Here is a 15205-nt window from a genome sequence, read left to right as displayed (position 1 = left end):
TTTTCATACTTAAACACACACACACACACACACACACACACACACACACACACACACACACACTGATTTCTCTTATTTGAAAACTTGAGTTGCAAAGGAAAGTTGAATATAGCTACATATCTCTGTGTGTGTGTGTGTGTGTGTCTCACTCACTCACACACACACACACACACACACACACACACACACACACACACACACACACACACACACACACACACACACACAAAGAGAGTCCGATTTCTATTACTTGAACTAGTATGGCTGGCCGCATTCGGCAGCCTCTCTCCCTTTTTATCGCATGTCCAAGAGCTACTCTTATTTTTGGAATTTAGCCTTCATCTTGCAGCTTGCACCATGTGTAAAGGACACTCCCTTCCGCCATATTATGTTAGTTTAGATGATGACGGAAGTGCAAAGCATGCCCAAAGGCAACATCAAATAGGCAATATACAATGAGACTTCATGGGCAAAAACTAAAAAAAATGAATGTTTTGACAAATCCAAGAGAAAAAGCCTTTCCTAAACATAGTAGAAAATGCCCATGCCCTAGCCATCTATGGAAGACAAAGGATGACACCTACCTCTCTTTCAAAGAAGCACTTTCCACCAAAAGTGTTCTCTACGATTATACTCCAAAATCCAAGATAACCAGAAAGCTACTAGTAGTATCAACAAGAAAGGAACTTGCTGCCAAATGCAACTACTCAATGTAAGCCCAACAACTAGCTCCGTTGGCAACCAAGGAGCTCAAAGGGACACATAATGGAGATAACAATCGATGATGGAGAATAAGAAACTTGCATCACCAAGAAATATACTTAGAGAAGTCAAGAGGAAGAACCATCAATAGTCAAGAGGAAGAACCATCAATAGTACTAAACTGGATTTACCAAGGTGGTCTTAGCTTTTGTCAAAGACTATGCATTTGCTGGAGGTGGGTTATCATTTGCCAAGGTGGTCTTGGCTTTTGTCAAAGACTATGCATTTGCTGGAGGTGGTGGGTCATCATCCAAAATTGGGAACAAAGCACATGCCCATGAAGATGGCACATTAGCGGCAACACAAGTGCGCTATAGGTAATTTGAGGGTGTAGGTTGAAGAAAGCATCCATGTGGTATCATTGTTAGATGTTGACAATGATGGTAAGTTATACACACAATGAGATTGGTATGAGGGGCCCTTGGGAAAAAAGATATTGCTAGCTTGAGAATGCTTTGGTTGACATGCACACCATGTAAGGTGTTTTCATGACAGCAAGCCAAGTTCTTGATAGTCTTAAGTTCTTAATAGTCTTTGTGTTCAAGATGGCGTCTTTTGGACTATGTTGATTGCAACATATTCCTAGCTAAAAAAGGTGAGAAAGATTTGGGCTATTTTCATAGGAGGAAACATGAGGGCTTCTCTCTAGCTGCAATAACATCTTCTTGCATATGGAAGGATGTAAAAACAACAAATAGTTTAACAACATGGCGTTCTTTTCATTTAATAAGCTCCATCCATGTGACCACTCTAGGTCTATTTGATGAGAGAGGGCTCTTCTTCCTCTTGAGGATGTTGTCTATTGAAACATTTCTTTGATTGACATGCACTTCAAGTTTAGAAGAGGGTTTTCTCGATATTAGCTTCTGTTTTCTTGCTACAATTGGCAACACCATTGCCAACTATGAATCTATGTCACTCATCTCCCTTACAATCCTGGCTTAACACCCTAGGCTGTATGCATGTTTTCATATAGCAATCTGAAGTTAGTAGATTCTCTCTCAAAAGACATGCAACTCTCTCTCTCTCTCTCTCTCTCTCTCTCTCTCTCTCTCTCTCTCTCTCTCTCTCTCTCTCTCTCTCTCAATGCACTAGTGGTGGGTATATTTTGAAGGCATATGACAAAATGTAGGACATGGAAGAAAATTTATGACACAATTATGAATTAGAGGCAAATTTTCCCTAATTGTTGATACATATTGGCAAGTGCTCACATTTAATTGCTGGAATAATCACAAATTCTAGTGCAACTCTAATCCAATTATCCTCAGCATGTGTAAAAATTTGAAAGCTCCTTGTAGCAACAACTGGGATAGATCTTGACCACTGGTAGAAGAGAAACGAATCCGCCATGCTAGCCAATCCGTTGACAGACGATCACTGCATGGCATTGGAGGCCCTTAATTTAACTTTGCATAGGCTAGATGTCACCTGCTTTTGCCCTCAGGGATGCAGCCTTGTCCTACGAGGTTGCGCCAACTTGACCTGCAGCGCCTGCTCTTTGCAACCTAGTTCCACGTCGCCTTGTCTGCCACAATGTGCCGACATCTTTAACCAAAAAGGCATTTACGCTAGATTTTGCTCTTTATTTATTTTTTAAGAATCGTTGGCATGTACAATACTGATGCAATTAGGAATTAGAGGTAGTTAAAGTATTGTGATACTTGGTGGAGCCTACATATGTGTGCTCTTGAAGACATGTGGCATCATAAAAGACCTTAACATGGGCAAACAAATCTATATGTATTCTATAATGGCAGTGAGAGTGCCCTTTACACGTGTCGAGAGTTGCGAGCTGAAGGCTAGAGCCCAAAAGTCCTCTGCATGCACGATAAAGAGGGAGAGAGAAAAAAAGAGAGAGAAAGGCGGCCGACCGTACTAGTACATATAAGATTGTTGTCACTAGCTTTGGCTTTATATAACTTCTCTTTGTGCAGGAGTCCCAGTTTCATTTTGATGCCTAGGCCAAGACCAACCAAAAAGATATAAGAGTGTGAAACCATTCAATTTCGTTTGAGGGGGAAAGACGCTGTTGGGCGATGGCATGCGGAACTCCAGAGCAGGTACACAACATCGAAAAACCTACCGCTTGATTGAGAGAGAGAGAGAGAGAGAGAGAGAGAGAGAGAGCCTCTGTATAATTGCATGTTTTAGCTCGATCTACAGAGCGGGTTAAGCGACCTATTGGTCTGCTGTTTTCCATTCTGTCATTAGAGTTCATGAGTGAATTTTTTTTTGTAAGAGCTGGTTGTTCTCTCCGATTTTAGACATGTCTGGACATGGCAATCCTCGACTTGCAAAGGTCGAAGCAAACAGAAGCGGTAGCACTCGAACAAGCCAGTATACTCCTAGAAGAGAAAAAATTGCTGGAGGAAAAGGTTAAACTTCAGCATGATTTGTGGGACTTGGACAAGCAGCAGCTCGAACAGGCTTTGATACGGGTTAGTTTGCCTCACTCTCACTTGATAGAACAGAGGCGAATTATGCATCGTATAATTTGTACAATCATTTTCTGTTTCGCAGACAAAGAAAGAACATGAAAGCAGAAATGCCATTCAATCTTACCAAATTGCCGCCCTTCATGTCTCGCTTGGATCTTATAGGCAGGAGGCCTTGATGTTCAAGCTTAGACTCGGTCAGAAACCTTCCTTTGGGCTACTGTAAAAGATAGTCATGTATGGGTTTGGCTATATTATCTGTTAAAGTGTTTGTCAAGTACTTTTGGCAGCCGTCTGCTCTGGTGTATCATGGGGCTAGTTACAAGTTTTAAGGAAGACTGAAGGGGCTGCTAAATAATTCTCTGAGTGGTTTTTGGTTTAAATGGCTTTCTCTTCAAGTGCAGGACATTGGCCTTGTTTGCAAAAGATTGTCGAGTTTAGAATGGGCCTTGACATTTCTAAACATGCCCCACATCCCTGACAATGTTGGCCTCGGGTCAAGCACTTCTTCTTCACTGGTTTTTGCTGCTTATTTTGAAAATGCCGTTTCTTACCTTCTACACATGGTTTGCTGCACCTTATATATCACTACCTATTGCTTCAAGGCTCGTATGCCCACACAATTTAACCTTAAGACGTTTCAATTTTATGGCGACATAGGAGAGCTAATGGTACTTATGACATCAATCATTAAGCAAGGCTTGGTAGAGAAGATGAGACCATTGAGTCTAGGCAGTGGAGCAACTTTGAGGCTCAGGAATGCCCTTGATCATGCTGCATTTCTGCAAAAAAGCAGCTGAATATCTACCGTCTTGTAACTTTGTTTTCTATCTGAGTAATGAATTCTGGTAGTTCAATGAGATTTGTCATTGTCTAAAGTTTTCGTTTGAAATATGTAGAGGGAGCTGTGGATGAGGTTGAAATTTTGTCTTCAAGGCTGCATGTACTCAACGTCCAGCTTCAGGAAAAGGATGTAAGGTCCAAACGCAGAACTAAATAGAGATCTTATATATTCTATATCAATGCTTTAAACTCTTTGAAAGCATTTGTAATAACGTGTTCAAAACATATGGCAAAGCAGGCTCAATTTTGTGAAGCACATAACAAACATCTCCAAAGAGAGGCTCATTTGCAGCAGCAGCAGAGGCTTGCCGCAGGAAAGTCCATCAGTAACTCTCACCAACAGGCATCTAACATGCAGTACCTCAATGAGCTGAAGCGAAAGCATGAATTAGAAGTTGAAAATCTGAAAAAGGAACAGTGTGCTCTAAGCTTGAAAAGGAAAGAGGAAATGTCTGCTCTGCTTAGAGAGAAAAATTTTGTCTGGGATCAACTGAAACGGATGGAAAACGATTTCACGTCTCGCCTCGACACAAAAAAGCAGGAGCTCAAATGTGCAGAGGAAGCATTGCAGAAGCTTGAGCTGCGTGTTGATGGCTTGCAGAAAGCACATGATGAAAAGACAGTAGAAGCTACCGTCTTGAGAATTAATGTGCAAGCAGTGGAAGCAGAATTATTGAAGCTTCGGGAAGATCTGTCGCATCTAAAGCCATCTGAACATGGTGCTATTAACTCAGATCTTGTCATGAAGAGTGCAGGACCGATTGTGACTATCTCATGTGATGAGGTGAACAAGCACAGTTTAATAATTACCATAGTTGCATTCATACTTGTGTGATTCATTTCTCAGCCATCTGCAAACGTTTGAAATATGCACGTTTGTTATAATGTTTTCAAACCCTAAACTTCTCTCTTGGTCTTATGTGTGTTGCGGATTGTGAAGCTGATGTATATTCTTCATCAATCGTGATTCATTACACGTGTTATGGTATTTTGTGTCTATGTCTTTTGAGTATTGCATTTTGTCATCTATGTCAATGAAATCTATATTTATGATATTCTTAAAACATTCAGGGTGCATATGATTTGACTCAAGCCTTGAAATCATGCTTGAATCAAACTTTCATACTTGTTTGCATTTGACGTTTGATGGATGTATGGAAAAACGATATTTAGTATAATAGGCTTGAAGTATGAGAGTGCAGTCTCATGGTTTTTGTAGCTAACATAATTGTTTTGGTGCAGGGGCAAGTTTTGAAAACTGGGCAAGCAGTGGTAGCTTTGGATGGGTTTCAGGCTTCAAAGCTTTTAGCTGAAAAGGAGGAAGAGCTGAAAAAGACCAGGAAGTTCATGAATGAGCTTAGGCTTGAAAACCAAAATCTACGGTTGCTCTACGCAGACTTGGAAGAACAATTAAAAGAGAAGCAGGTGAAGATTTGTACATGGCTAACTAAATTAATTACATTGTCAATCTGCTTAAAATTTTGTTCTGAATGCATTTTGCGGAGATTTTCTGAGTATTTTGGCTCATTACATTGTTGATCTGTCTGAAATTTGAGTAGAAATGCATTTTGCAGAGATCTTCAAGTGTTTTGGCTCATTACAGTGTTGATCTGTTTAAAATTTGATGGGAATGCATTTTGCGGAGATCTTGGCTCTTGATCTGTTTAAAATTTTAATGTGGATGCATTTTATGGAGATTTTCAGAGTATAGGCTCATTACATTGTCAATCTGTTTAAAATGTTGATGTGAATGCATTTTGTGAGAATTTTAAAGCAATTATGGCTCGCTAAATTATTAGTCTGTTGAAACGTTCGATGTAAATGCATTTTGCGGAGATTTTCTGAGTATCTTGACCTCTTTTGATGAACTGAAGCAGAAGCCAGAAAGGCCCTTTCGTGACAATGGAAAGGATGCAACTTCCCGGAATTTGAATGCTGATTTGGATGCAGTCGCCATAGTTTCTGTTCAAGCATCGCCCAAGGTATGTCAGAACTCTTGTTCTATTTTGTCATTCTGCATTACATCTCTTGTAGTGGTCACACTAAGAAGCATTAATGAACTGATGCTAGTTTCTTCTTAAAAGTCAAGACCTTTATTTCTCACAGGCTTGTGCAGAGTTTAAAAGGAAGAGATTGCTAGCTCTGGCGGACTCTTGTGCACAAGAAATATCTGAGAGGATGGAGCAACCTACAACTGTGAATGGAGATGCTAGCAGCACAATGGTAATGGGCACATGGAGGTTCAACTGCATCACTACTATAATTTACACAATAATACTCACACTTTTGATCCTACATGGTCTACCAAGAATTGTATGTATTTGTGTGTTTGCATCTGCCCGTACGTGTTTGTGTGTACGTGCGTATGCCCATATAATGACGAGAGTGGTGGTGCACCAGCACCAGCCATTAACTAGAGTCTTGTGAAGTGTTAGTCTCATCACCTCTGTCTTTCACATCAACAATGGTGGTGTTTGCAATCACACCAGTATTTTAGGCAATTGAGTCATTCCCCCTCTCTTTGCCAGCAGGATCTCTCTGCAAAAGACCCAAGTAATGAGATGAAGGCAATTGAAGTTGGTGAACAGAGCTTTATGCGAATGTCACAACAAAGCGTGGAGTCGAGGTCTGAGTTGCCAAGTAGTCAAGCCAAGCTCACAAAGAACAGGCTATTTTCCTCAGTTTTTGGCATACCCAAAGTTGTAGCTGGAACATGAGGAAGAACAGGCTATTTTCCTCGGTTTTGGCATACACAAAGTTGTATGAGAATCCAGGGTTGGGCTGTTGGATGTGGTGAGTAGAGTAGAAACTACTGATTTTAATGCATTCGGGAAGGGATATATACATACATATTGCTCTGAGAGAGAGAGAGAGAATTTCCAAAATATTACAAAAAATATGTGCTATGAGTGGTGGCACCCATAACCCATGCACATGACCTTGTGGTAAATAAAGCGAAGGATTAGCCAATGCACATGACCTTGTGGTAAATAAAGCGAAGGATTAGCTAATGACTAGCATAGGCAAGTGTTGACAGAGTCCTGGGCGAATCATACCAAGCTTTGGTTTTACAAGAACCAGCTTGTGTTTGGTGGCAGATATTGGCGTCATGTAGCAAGATTTTGCCGTAGCCAATGTGAGTTAGTAGTTGGATGAAGATAGGTGTCGGGATGAGTCTACAATGCATTGACTTCAATGAAATATTTTCATATTTTCTCCTGATGTAAAAATGAGCTCAATTAGATTTGTCTTAAGCCTTGTGGCTTCTCATGATATAAATCTCGAGCAAATGGATGTAAATACTGCATTTCCTTACGATGACTTAGAGAAGGAAATTTACATGCTTCAACATTTCTAGCTCTTATCCCACTTCTCAGTGTCCAAATCATGCACCACACTTCTTGATGGAAGCACCACAATCAGGAAGTGTGGTACATGTTACCAACATTTTGTCTAGAATGGAATTGTGAGTACCCCTTACAAGCTGCCATTACTTTACCCAATGGCCCCCTTAGTGCCAACTTGCTAAAGTGAACGTCTTGCAAGCCACATGAGACATACTTATAACTACATTGACATGCTGTCACACGTCAAGGCATTGCACCGCCACAAGAAACACAACCATGAACACTGATACTCCATGTAACGCCATTGGCTTTGAAATCATGGGGGACAAACTAAGGCATCCAAACATGGTTACCCCACTTGTACACTTTGACTTGAAATTTGTCAAACTAGTGTAGCCTTCCCTCTTAGGTAGCCTCAATCCAATCCAAAAGAGCCTTAATCCCTATACTATTGTGAGAAATTTTTAATGAAATGATTGGTTTTCTTCGTATGGATTCTTTGCCCTCATTCTCAACCTCACGTGGGCATTGTGATTCCGTCAAAGTCCAAGCGAGGGGGGTTGTACATCGTGGCCCTCCATTAACTGGCAATTCAAACAGGGCATTCACTTCTCAAGCTGCTGACACATCAGTTGGCAGAATCTACAATCTTTTAATTTTTTTAAGCCAATCATTGGCACGCAAATGGACGTAATTGCAAGGTCTCTTTTGCTATGTAGAATTTGCCCCGCCATTGCGTTTGATGCCAGGAATGGTGCTCGTAGGTTGTTGTTTGGTCCCCCTCGTCGTGGATGTTTGATTGATGGCAAAGGACACTGAGTGCCCTTTCCTTGCAATCAATGCTCCCCCATGGCTCTCTGCCTCCACCGGATATAGGGCTTTCCCTACCCCTTCAATTTTGAGATTGCATCTTGGTTTCTTGGCATACATTGAGGACAACGAGTCAACTCCTTTCTATTACCTCCGTTCGGAATCTACTCAAAGTGTCGAGAAAGCCTTTTTTCCAATAGTGGCTCTCTTACATAGATACAATATATATGTGTGTATGTATGTCTGTATGTGTATACACACCCACACCCACACACTTACACTTGCTCACTATATTTAGTATGGGTTGCTTTATCCTTGACTCACACATACAATTTTTTGATTCACCCATGTTTAACTAGGATTCACTTACTGGTTAATGTCCAAGTTTGTATTTGGCTTGACCCATGTTTAACTAGGATTCACTTATTGGGTAATGTCCAAGTTTGTATCTGGCTTGACCTAAGGCCTACATGTGCCATGGTTGCTAGTAATATTGTCTTATGGGTGATTGCGTTGCATGATTACCTCAAATTGAATGGGACTTATGTTGATGTTGATCATTTTATGACAGTGGTTGCAACTTATCAAGTTTAATGGGGCTCTCAAAAAATCTTGGTCAGTATGGGAAACAACCTCTTTTTGTAGCTAAGTTTTGCCTTGAGCATAACGTGGTCACTTCATCTAGCTAGGATTGCTTCATTCAGCTACACACACATATGTTGATGTAGTTGATGATTATAATTTCTTGTGGGTTATTACCTTGAGTCTATGTATATATATATGTGTGTGTGTGTGTGTGTTTGTCCCTAGTGCGCCAGCTGTGGCTTATGGTGCAGCCCTCTAAGGATTATAAAGCCCATGCTCTTGCAGTTTGCGATCACGTGGGGATTCTCTCTCTCCCTCTCTTGGGATGAGGCCTCCTTCCCACAAATACTTGGTGTACCCGGGAGATGTATCTCCTGCCCCACTGGCCTAGGTTCTCGCCCTTTGGTGTTGACTAGCCTCCCCTTTGAGCACTAGTGTCCAAGGACGCTTGAGGCTGCTCTTGATTTGGTATCCACATGGAATCTGCTTTCGACCTATTGATAGCATCTATACTACAGGTGAGGGGCATTGTTCCCTCACTTAGCCTTGCAATTTTATTTAAATTGAATGAGTAGGATAATAATGCATCTTTGTTGTGCATCTTTTCATCTTGCAATACTACTATGAAAGTGAATGGGTATAAGGGGTGTTATGCTCTGGCAAAGGTTCTTTGCTATAACTTGGAGCATGATACACTACCTCTTCACAGGTTTTCTCAAAATCCAATGGTTATTATAAGTATGTAGTTTGACGAAATGAAACTTTTTACTTCTAATGCTAATTTTATTGGTTATTTAAAATAGTTAGTTGATTCACTAATAGCTGAATATAATGCTTTGCCCGTTTTCATAGCTTTGTCGACTGAAATCTGCTATAATGTAACTTTTTCCATCTTTGTCTCGTGACACCTAAGAATTTTGATGGTAAATTGGTGGTTACTTATGCCATGCCACTCAGGCTACTGATAGATTTGAGTGTTGATGATGCTTAACCAATGCTTGTTTGCTTGATAATACCGGCTGTGTAAGGTTTTCTGGTCCCATGCTGGTTGGATTTTTTTTTTTTGCTGAGATGATATTGGTGGCTTAGGGGAGGCGGCCTTCTAATATTCTTAGTTTTTTAACCTAACCTACTATAAACAAGTTATTGTCGTAAACTAGAATGTGGATTAAACATGATTTTTTAAACCAAGAACACCAAAAGTCCTTGATGTAGAGGCTGGCCTTTTAACTATGCCAATTTCTAATATTTTTCTTGTTAAAAAAAAAAAGACAGAATGTTGTGCATTTAAAGGCTTTTTTCTATCCCGATTGGTAGCTCAGGCACTGATGTTATTTGGTGTGGTGATCTTGGCCGTGATACTAAGTGGTCTCTTATAAACCCTAGTGAAAGCTCTTGATGGTGTGGGATTCCAAAAAATCGGTGTTTTTGCAACTTTTGATATTTTTTTTTCTAAAAAAAATGGGGGAATATGGCAGGCTGTTTTACCTATTACTTGGATAAGTGGTGGAGGCATTTAGCATATAAATTTTTGGCCAAGCCTTTTCCAAGCAAGTGTCGATGCTTTGGAAGAAAACTCAAATCTAGATGACTATTGAAGTAGGGGACAAAGTAACATATTGCTTTAAGTAGATGCGGTAAATAATTGCATATTCAAAAACCGTAATGAAAGAACTAAAAAAAACATTTTTTCTTTTTTTTTTTGCAAAACTCACAATTGTGAGTGGATAGTATTAAGAACATTTGAAATATACACCAACCTCGAGCTCAGACCGAGCCTTGAGGGTCAAAGGATTACAAGTTCTCTGCTTGACAGAGAAACCACACTACTCCTAGAACTAAAAAAAAACCTTAATAGATGACCCAATTTGATTTGAAAGAAACACTTTTTGATAACTAAGTTTCACTTGACTGGCTCAACAATGGTTATTAAAATACATAGGCTTTTATTGTCCATGCAATTGTTTGTATATTACTGAAATTAACGTGAAACTTGTAAATATTGTTTGAGTTTGATATGATGCTTGGCTCTCTCAAAATATGGAATTGCCCTTTTGGCATTGGGGATGAGTCTAGCTGTCTAAACACAAGAAGTTTTAGACAAATTCTCACAATATTTTTCACATTGTGACTTACCTCAACAGACCGGCGGTCCCCTGCCCCCAATCGTACCTAGCTAGGTATGCGATGCCTCTTGAGCAAAAGCTCATGATGTTATGCATTGTATGAAAAACACTGAGAAAGACTCCGTTTTCCTACATGAGAAAATTTCTAAATCTTCTTGTGAAAGCTTGATAGTTGTAGCAGGCTATAGTGTCACTTTCACAGGACACAGTTAGTACAGTAGGCTACAGTGTCACTTTCACAGGACACAGTTAGTACAGTAGGCTACAATGTCACTTTCACAGGACACAGTTAGTACAGTTGGTCTAGGGTGGTTCACACTGGACGGACCATCTGGCCTGGGGAGTGACACGTGGCAGGGTACCGACAGTGGTCTAATGGACCTCGTGGCTAGGTCACCATATGGCTGACATTTATGAGCCGTTGGTGGCTCTTTATGGTGGTACATATGAGTAGTAGCGGTTGGTCATCGACATATTCTCTTCACCTCTGGTCCAGCGACGATGAGTCGGCTAGAGTGATACACAGAGCATGTCTTCACCATCCCTGCACATCTGAGCCTCAACACCCCATTGTACCTGTGAGTCCTAGGCTGGAGCTGAGTGTTCTGCCACGCTAGAGTCTGTATCGGTGCTTTGAGATAGCCGAGTCACTTGTTGTGGTCTACTCTACTGCTGCTGTTGTGTCTCTATGAGCAAGGGTGTGTCTATTGTTTCCTGTTTTCAGTCTGTTTGAGTGAGATTGTCACGCACATTGCACTGAGGACCACCCACTGTAGAGAGCATGGCACATTATCCGCGCTACAGGTGCTCTCATTTTGGCGATCACGGTTGGACCTCAACTGAAATCTCACTCTGTGAGTACAAATCTTGAAGCTAGTTGGGTCTATCTAGGTTAGCCTACCTTGCCTTGCACTGTTCTAACTAGTCTAGTCCTCTCACGCCCTAGACATCTCTCGCCCTGGTCCAACATGTACTCGTCCTTGGTCTAGTCCTCCTCGTCCTTGGTCTAGACCTCCTCGACCCTGGTCTAGTCCTCCTCGTCCCTGGTCCAGCCTGGTCTAGTCACTTACCTGGTATGGTGGAGTCTAGACCTGTCTTCAACCAGTTACAAGTTTTCTTGCCCAACGCTTGGTTGGACTAGTGGTCACTGCATGACACATACAAGGTGGTCAGTCGAGCGTCAAAGCTCACTACTGAGCCCTCTGAAGTACTATCACAGAAGACAACCTTTGGCACCTTGTAGAAGTTCATCGACCTCATCACCTATACCTACACATACGACATCACCCATTCCTTCATCCGGTTCCTCATCTTCCCGATCACCTTTTCCAGTAAAGCTCTCTCCTATTCTGCTACAGCAGGCTATTGAGCAACATGCTCATCAAGGAGTCATGGAGCTGTTAGCTAGTGTTTTTGCCAAGGTAAACATCAAGTTCCCTACCTTCAAAGGACTCTCTTCAGAAGATGCTGACGACCATGCAAGAAGGTTTGTATCTCTCTACAGGGGTCGTGGTATGAACAGAGAAGATGCTTATTTGGTACTATTTCCATCCACCTTGGATGGCTTAGCAGACAAATGGTACAACCAATTTGCAGAGAATCATTTTGCAACTTGGGCAGCCTTAAGGCAACAGTTCTGTGCAGCTTTCAAGCCAGGAGACTACCAGGAGAAGGTGTTGGATGAGTTGGCCAACATGGTGCTCCAGCCAGAGGAGACTTTTGCAGAGCTTATGACTAAAACTAAGTCTCTGGTGGCCAAGCTTCCCCAGCAACCCAGTGAATTCATCGTTAAGAAGTGGGTGGAAAAGGTGCTCCCCAAAACTTCTCAGCAAAAACTCCGAGAGAGTCTCCGACCGGACGCAACTCTGGTAGAGTTCATTGCAGCTGCTACTAGGATAGAGGGGGCTAGGAAACTGTTCAGCAACTCCCCTCACATAGAGACTCCCTCTGTGTTTTTAGAAAGTAGTCCTGCTGATCCATTGACTTCTTTGCGTAGAGAACTTGAAGCCCTAAAGTTACATAGAGCTCTTCAAGAGGACAAATCAATATCCCTCAGACAGGAGAAGCCCCCACATCACGACGCTTTGGATCAAATAAAGAGAGAGCTAGAAGAGCTTAGGTCTCAGCAGGAGACGAAGCCACTCTCCAAGACACCCTCCACAGGACTGTCCCCTTCGGATTTACTGCCACTTTTGCGAAAAGTCGGGGCATGAAGACAAGGATTGCTACTACCTCAAGGGATTGCGACAAATACAACAAAGTCTTGGTCCTACTTTTCAACAAGGGCCAGCACCTGCATCCAACATGGTCTCTCCATGTGGCCATCCACACCACATGCCACCTTTATTGTCAGCCCCTCCAATGCAAGGTATGCAGAGCACTTTTCCCTCTCAGAGCTTTTATCACACCCATGCTCCCTCCCCACCTCACAGCTTCTATGCCTCCACCTCCAACTCCATGGAGCAAGGACCACCTCGTCCTTTGACTCGTCCATTGAATCGGCCCATTTTGTGCTACAGATGCGGGAAATATGGTCATTACCAAAGCAAATGCCCTCTGCCCGAAGGGTCCCCTCCCTGCCGTCATTGCCCTGATATAAAGGATCACTACAGTAAGGATTGCTCTACAATTGGGGCATCCACAGCTTCGAACCCAAGTCAAAGCCAGACTGAGTTTGCCTTTCCCAAGCTCAATTTGATAGCAGTTAGCACTGTTTCTCAGCCGCCCCCTTCTACCCACGTGGTTATCCCTAAAAGTAAGCCGCTGCAGTTGGTAGAGGAGCCATCGGGCGTCCTCACCCGGGCCCAAAGAGCTGCTCTCGGTCTTAGCATTCCAACAAGTTCAACTCCCCCACACAGTCTCACACCTGTGGATATCCTGCCTGCAGCTGTTAACAAGCTATCTCCCAGTGCCATGAAAGAATCCAAATCTTTGCTCTCCGATATTGATGAAGCTTTCTTGGAAGCAGTTTCCGATCTACAAAAGATCAAGGTACCCGAGAAACCACTGGTAGAACAGGAAAAGCTTAAGGTAGAGTTAGACTTGAAGAACACCTTCCAACAAGTGTATCTCTATGACATGTTGCGACTAGATGCAAAGTTTAGAAGTGACACCCTTACGATTATTCAATCACTTTATCCTGCAAGTCCTAGTGGCGGGCACCTCCCAATGCGACCATCAGAGTCCTATATGATATCCAATCCCGCTGCTCCACTCACTGATTATAGAAGCCCTCGCCTGACAGTATCCGTTTTGGATCGGAAATTCTCAAGAGTGATAGTGGATGGTGGATCTGGCATCAACGTGATGCCCGAGTTCACTATGTTAGCTCTAGGTCTACAACCTACTCGCCCTGCTCCCTTCACAATTACATTGGCCGACCAACGGACAGTCTACCCAGTGGGCATAGTGGACAATGTGCCTCTGCAGGTACAAGACTTTACTTTTAACTTGGATTTTGTTGTGGTTCTTCTTCCCCAAGTTGAGGGCGGATTTCCCTTTCTCATTGGAAGACCATGGTTGCAGCACACTAAAGCACTTCATCATTGGGGAAACGATGCAATGTGGATACATACTTCTGGCTCCCCGATGAAACCCATTCTCTTAGAAGGAGGTATGGATCCTGTGGTGCAGCAAGTTTCTTTGTCAATGGAAACCAACCCTGAACAAGAACAACCTACTACACCTGAAGGGTCAGACAAAGATCTGTTGGAGTGGTTAGAAGCTACCAAATCTATGCCATGCTATGGAGTCTTTATTCACTCCTTGCCTAGAGGTACACCCTCTTCCAATGTTTCCACAACAACTAAACCCAATGAGCCACCTGAGCCAGCTCAAAGGTTGATTGTCATAGAAGTTACCCCAGATGCGCCCTTGGTGGAAGTCTTTGAATTTGGTGAACCTATGGAGGATCATAGGAGCGGGCAGAAATCTTCTCCCAGAACAAAGCTCCCTTCACAGAGCTCGTTCTGCCTTATGAATTCCATTCTCATGATAGTTGTCTTGCTCATGGTGGCTGCGCTCTGTAGCATCTCCTCTTTCAACCAGTGGACCATGGACTTCATCTACAACCCTAGTTCCCCTCACACCTCCTCGCCCTCAGTCCCCCCCTCACACACCCTCGCCCTTCCCTACCCTCCTCCTACCTACCCTCGACTGACCCTACCTAACTCTCGCCCCTACCCACCTCCTCCCTTTTGCCCTCGCCCTTGCCCTCCCCCTACTTGCCCCTACCCACCCCTCTTGCCCTCGCCCTCGCCTTCCCCTCCCTAGGCCTCGCCCCCTCCCTACCCCC

General features: G+C 42.7%; 1 protein-coding gene across 4 annotated transcripts; it reads left to right on the top strand.

Moving 5' to 3' along the window:
* The first annotated feature begins 2689 nt into the window (after positions 1-2689).
* Positions 2690-7371, top strand: LOC147465808 (cytomatrix protein-like protein). 4 transcript variants are annotated; one of them, XR_015188113.1, is made up of 9 exons: positions 2690-2825; positions 3030-3203; positions 3286-3397; positions 4100-4173; positions 4282-4827; positions 5286-5468; positions 5921-6025; positions 6160-6266; positions 6575-6713. XR_015188113.1 is itself a non-coding variant. In XM_086512487.1 (9 exons), the coding sequence occupies exons 1-9, from the start codon at positions 2802-2804 to the stop codon at positions 6758-6760; spliced, it is 1521 nt and encodes a 506-aa protein (XP_086368613.1). In that variant the 5' UTR covers positions 2690-2801; the 3' UTR covers positions 6761-7371. The 4 variants fall into 4 exon arrangements, 2 of the variants coding, with proteins under 2 accessions (XP_086368613.1, XP_086368605.1); XR_015188115.1 differs by having other exon boundaries at positions 6572-6710; XM_086512487.1 differs by having other exon boundaries at positions 6150-6266; positions 6575-7371.
* Positions 7372-15205: the final 7834 nt, after the last annotated feature.

This window comes from Adiantum capillus-veneris, chromosome 1 (genome assembly GCF_014529385.1).
Source record: "Adiantum capillus-veneris isolate H3 chromosome 1, ASM1452938v2, whole genome shotgun sequence".
NCBI lineage: Eukaryota > Viridiplantae > Streptophyta > Polypodiopsida > Polypodiales > Pteridaceae > Adiantum > Adiantum capillus-veneris.
The sequence above is the reverse complement of the archived record's forward strand: the minus strand, read 5'-3'. Positions and strand labels throughout refer to the sequence as shown.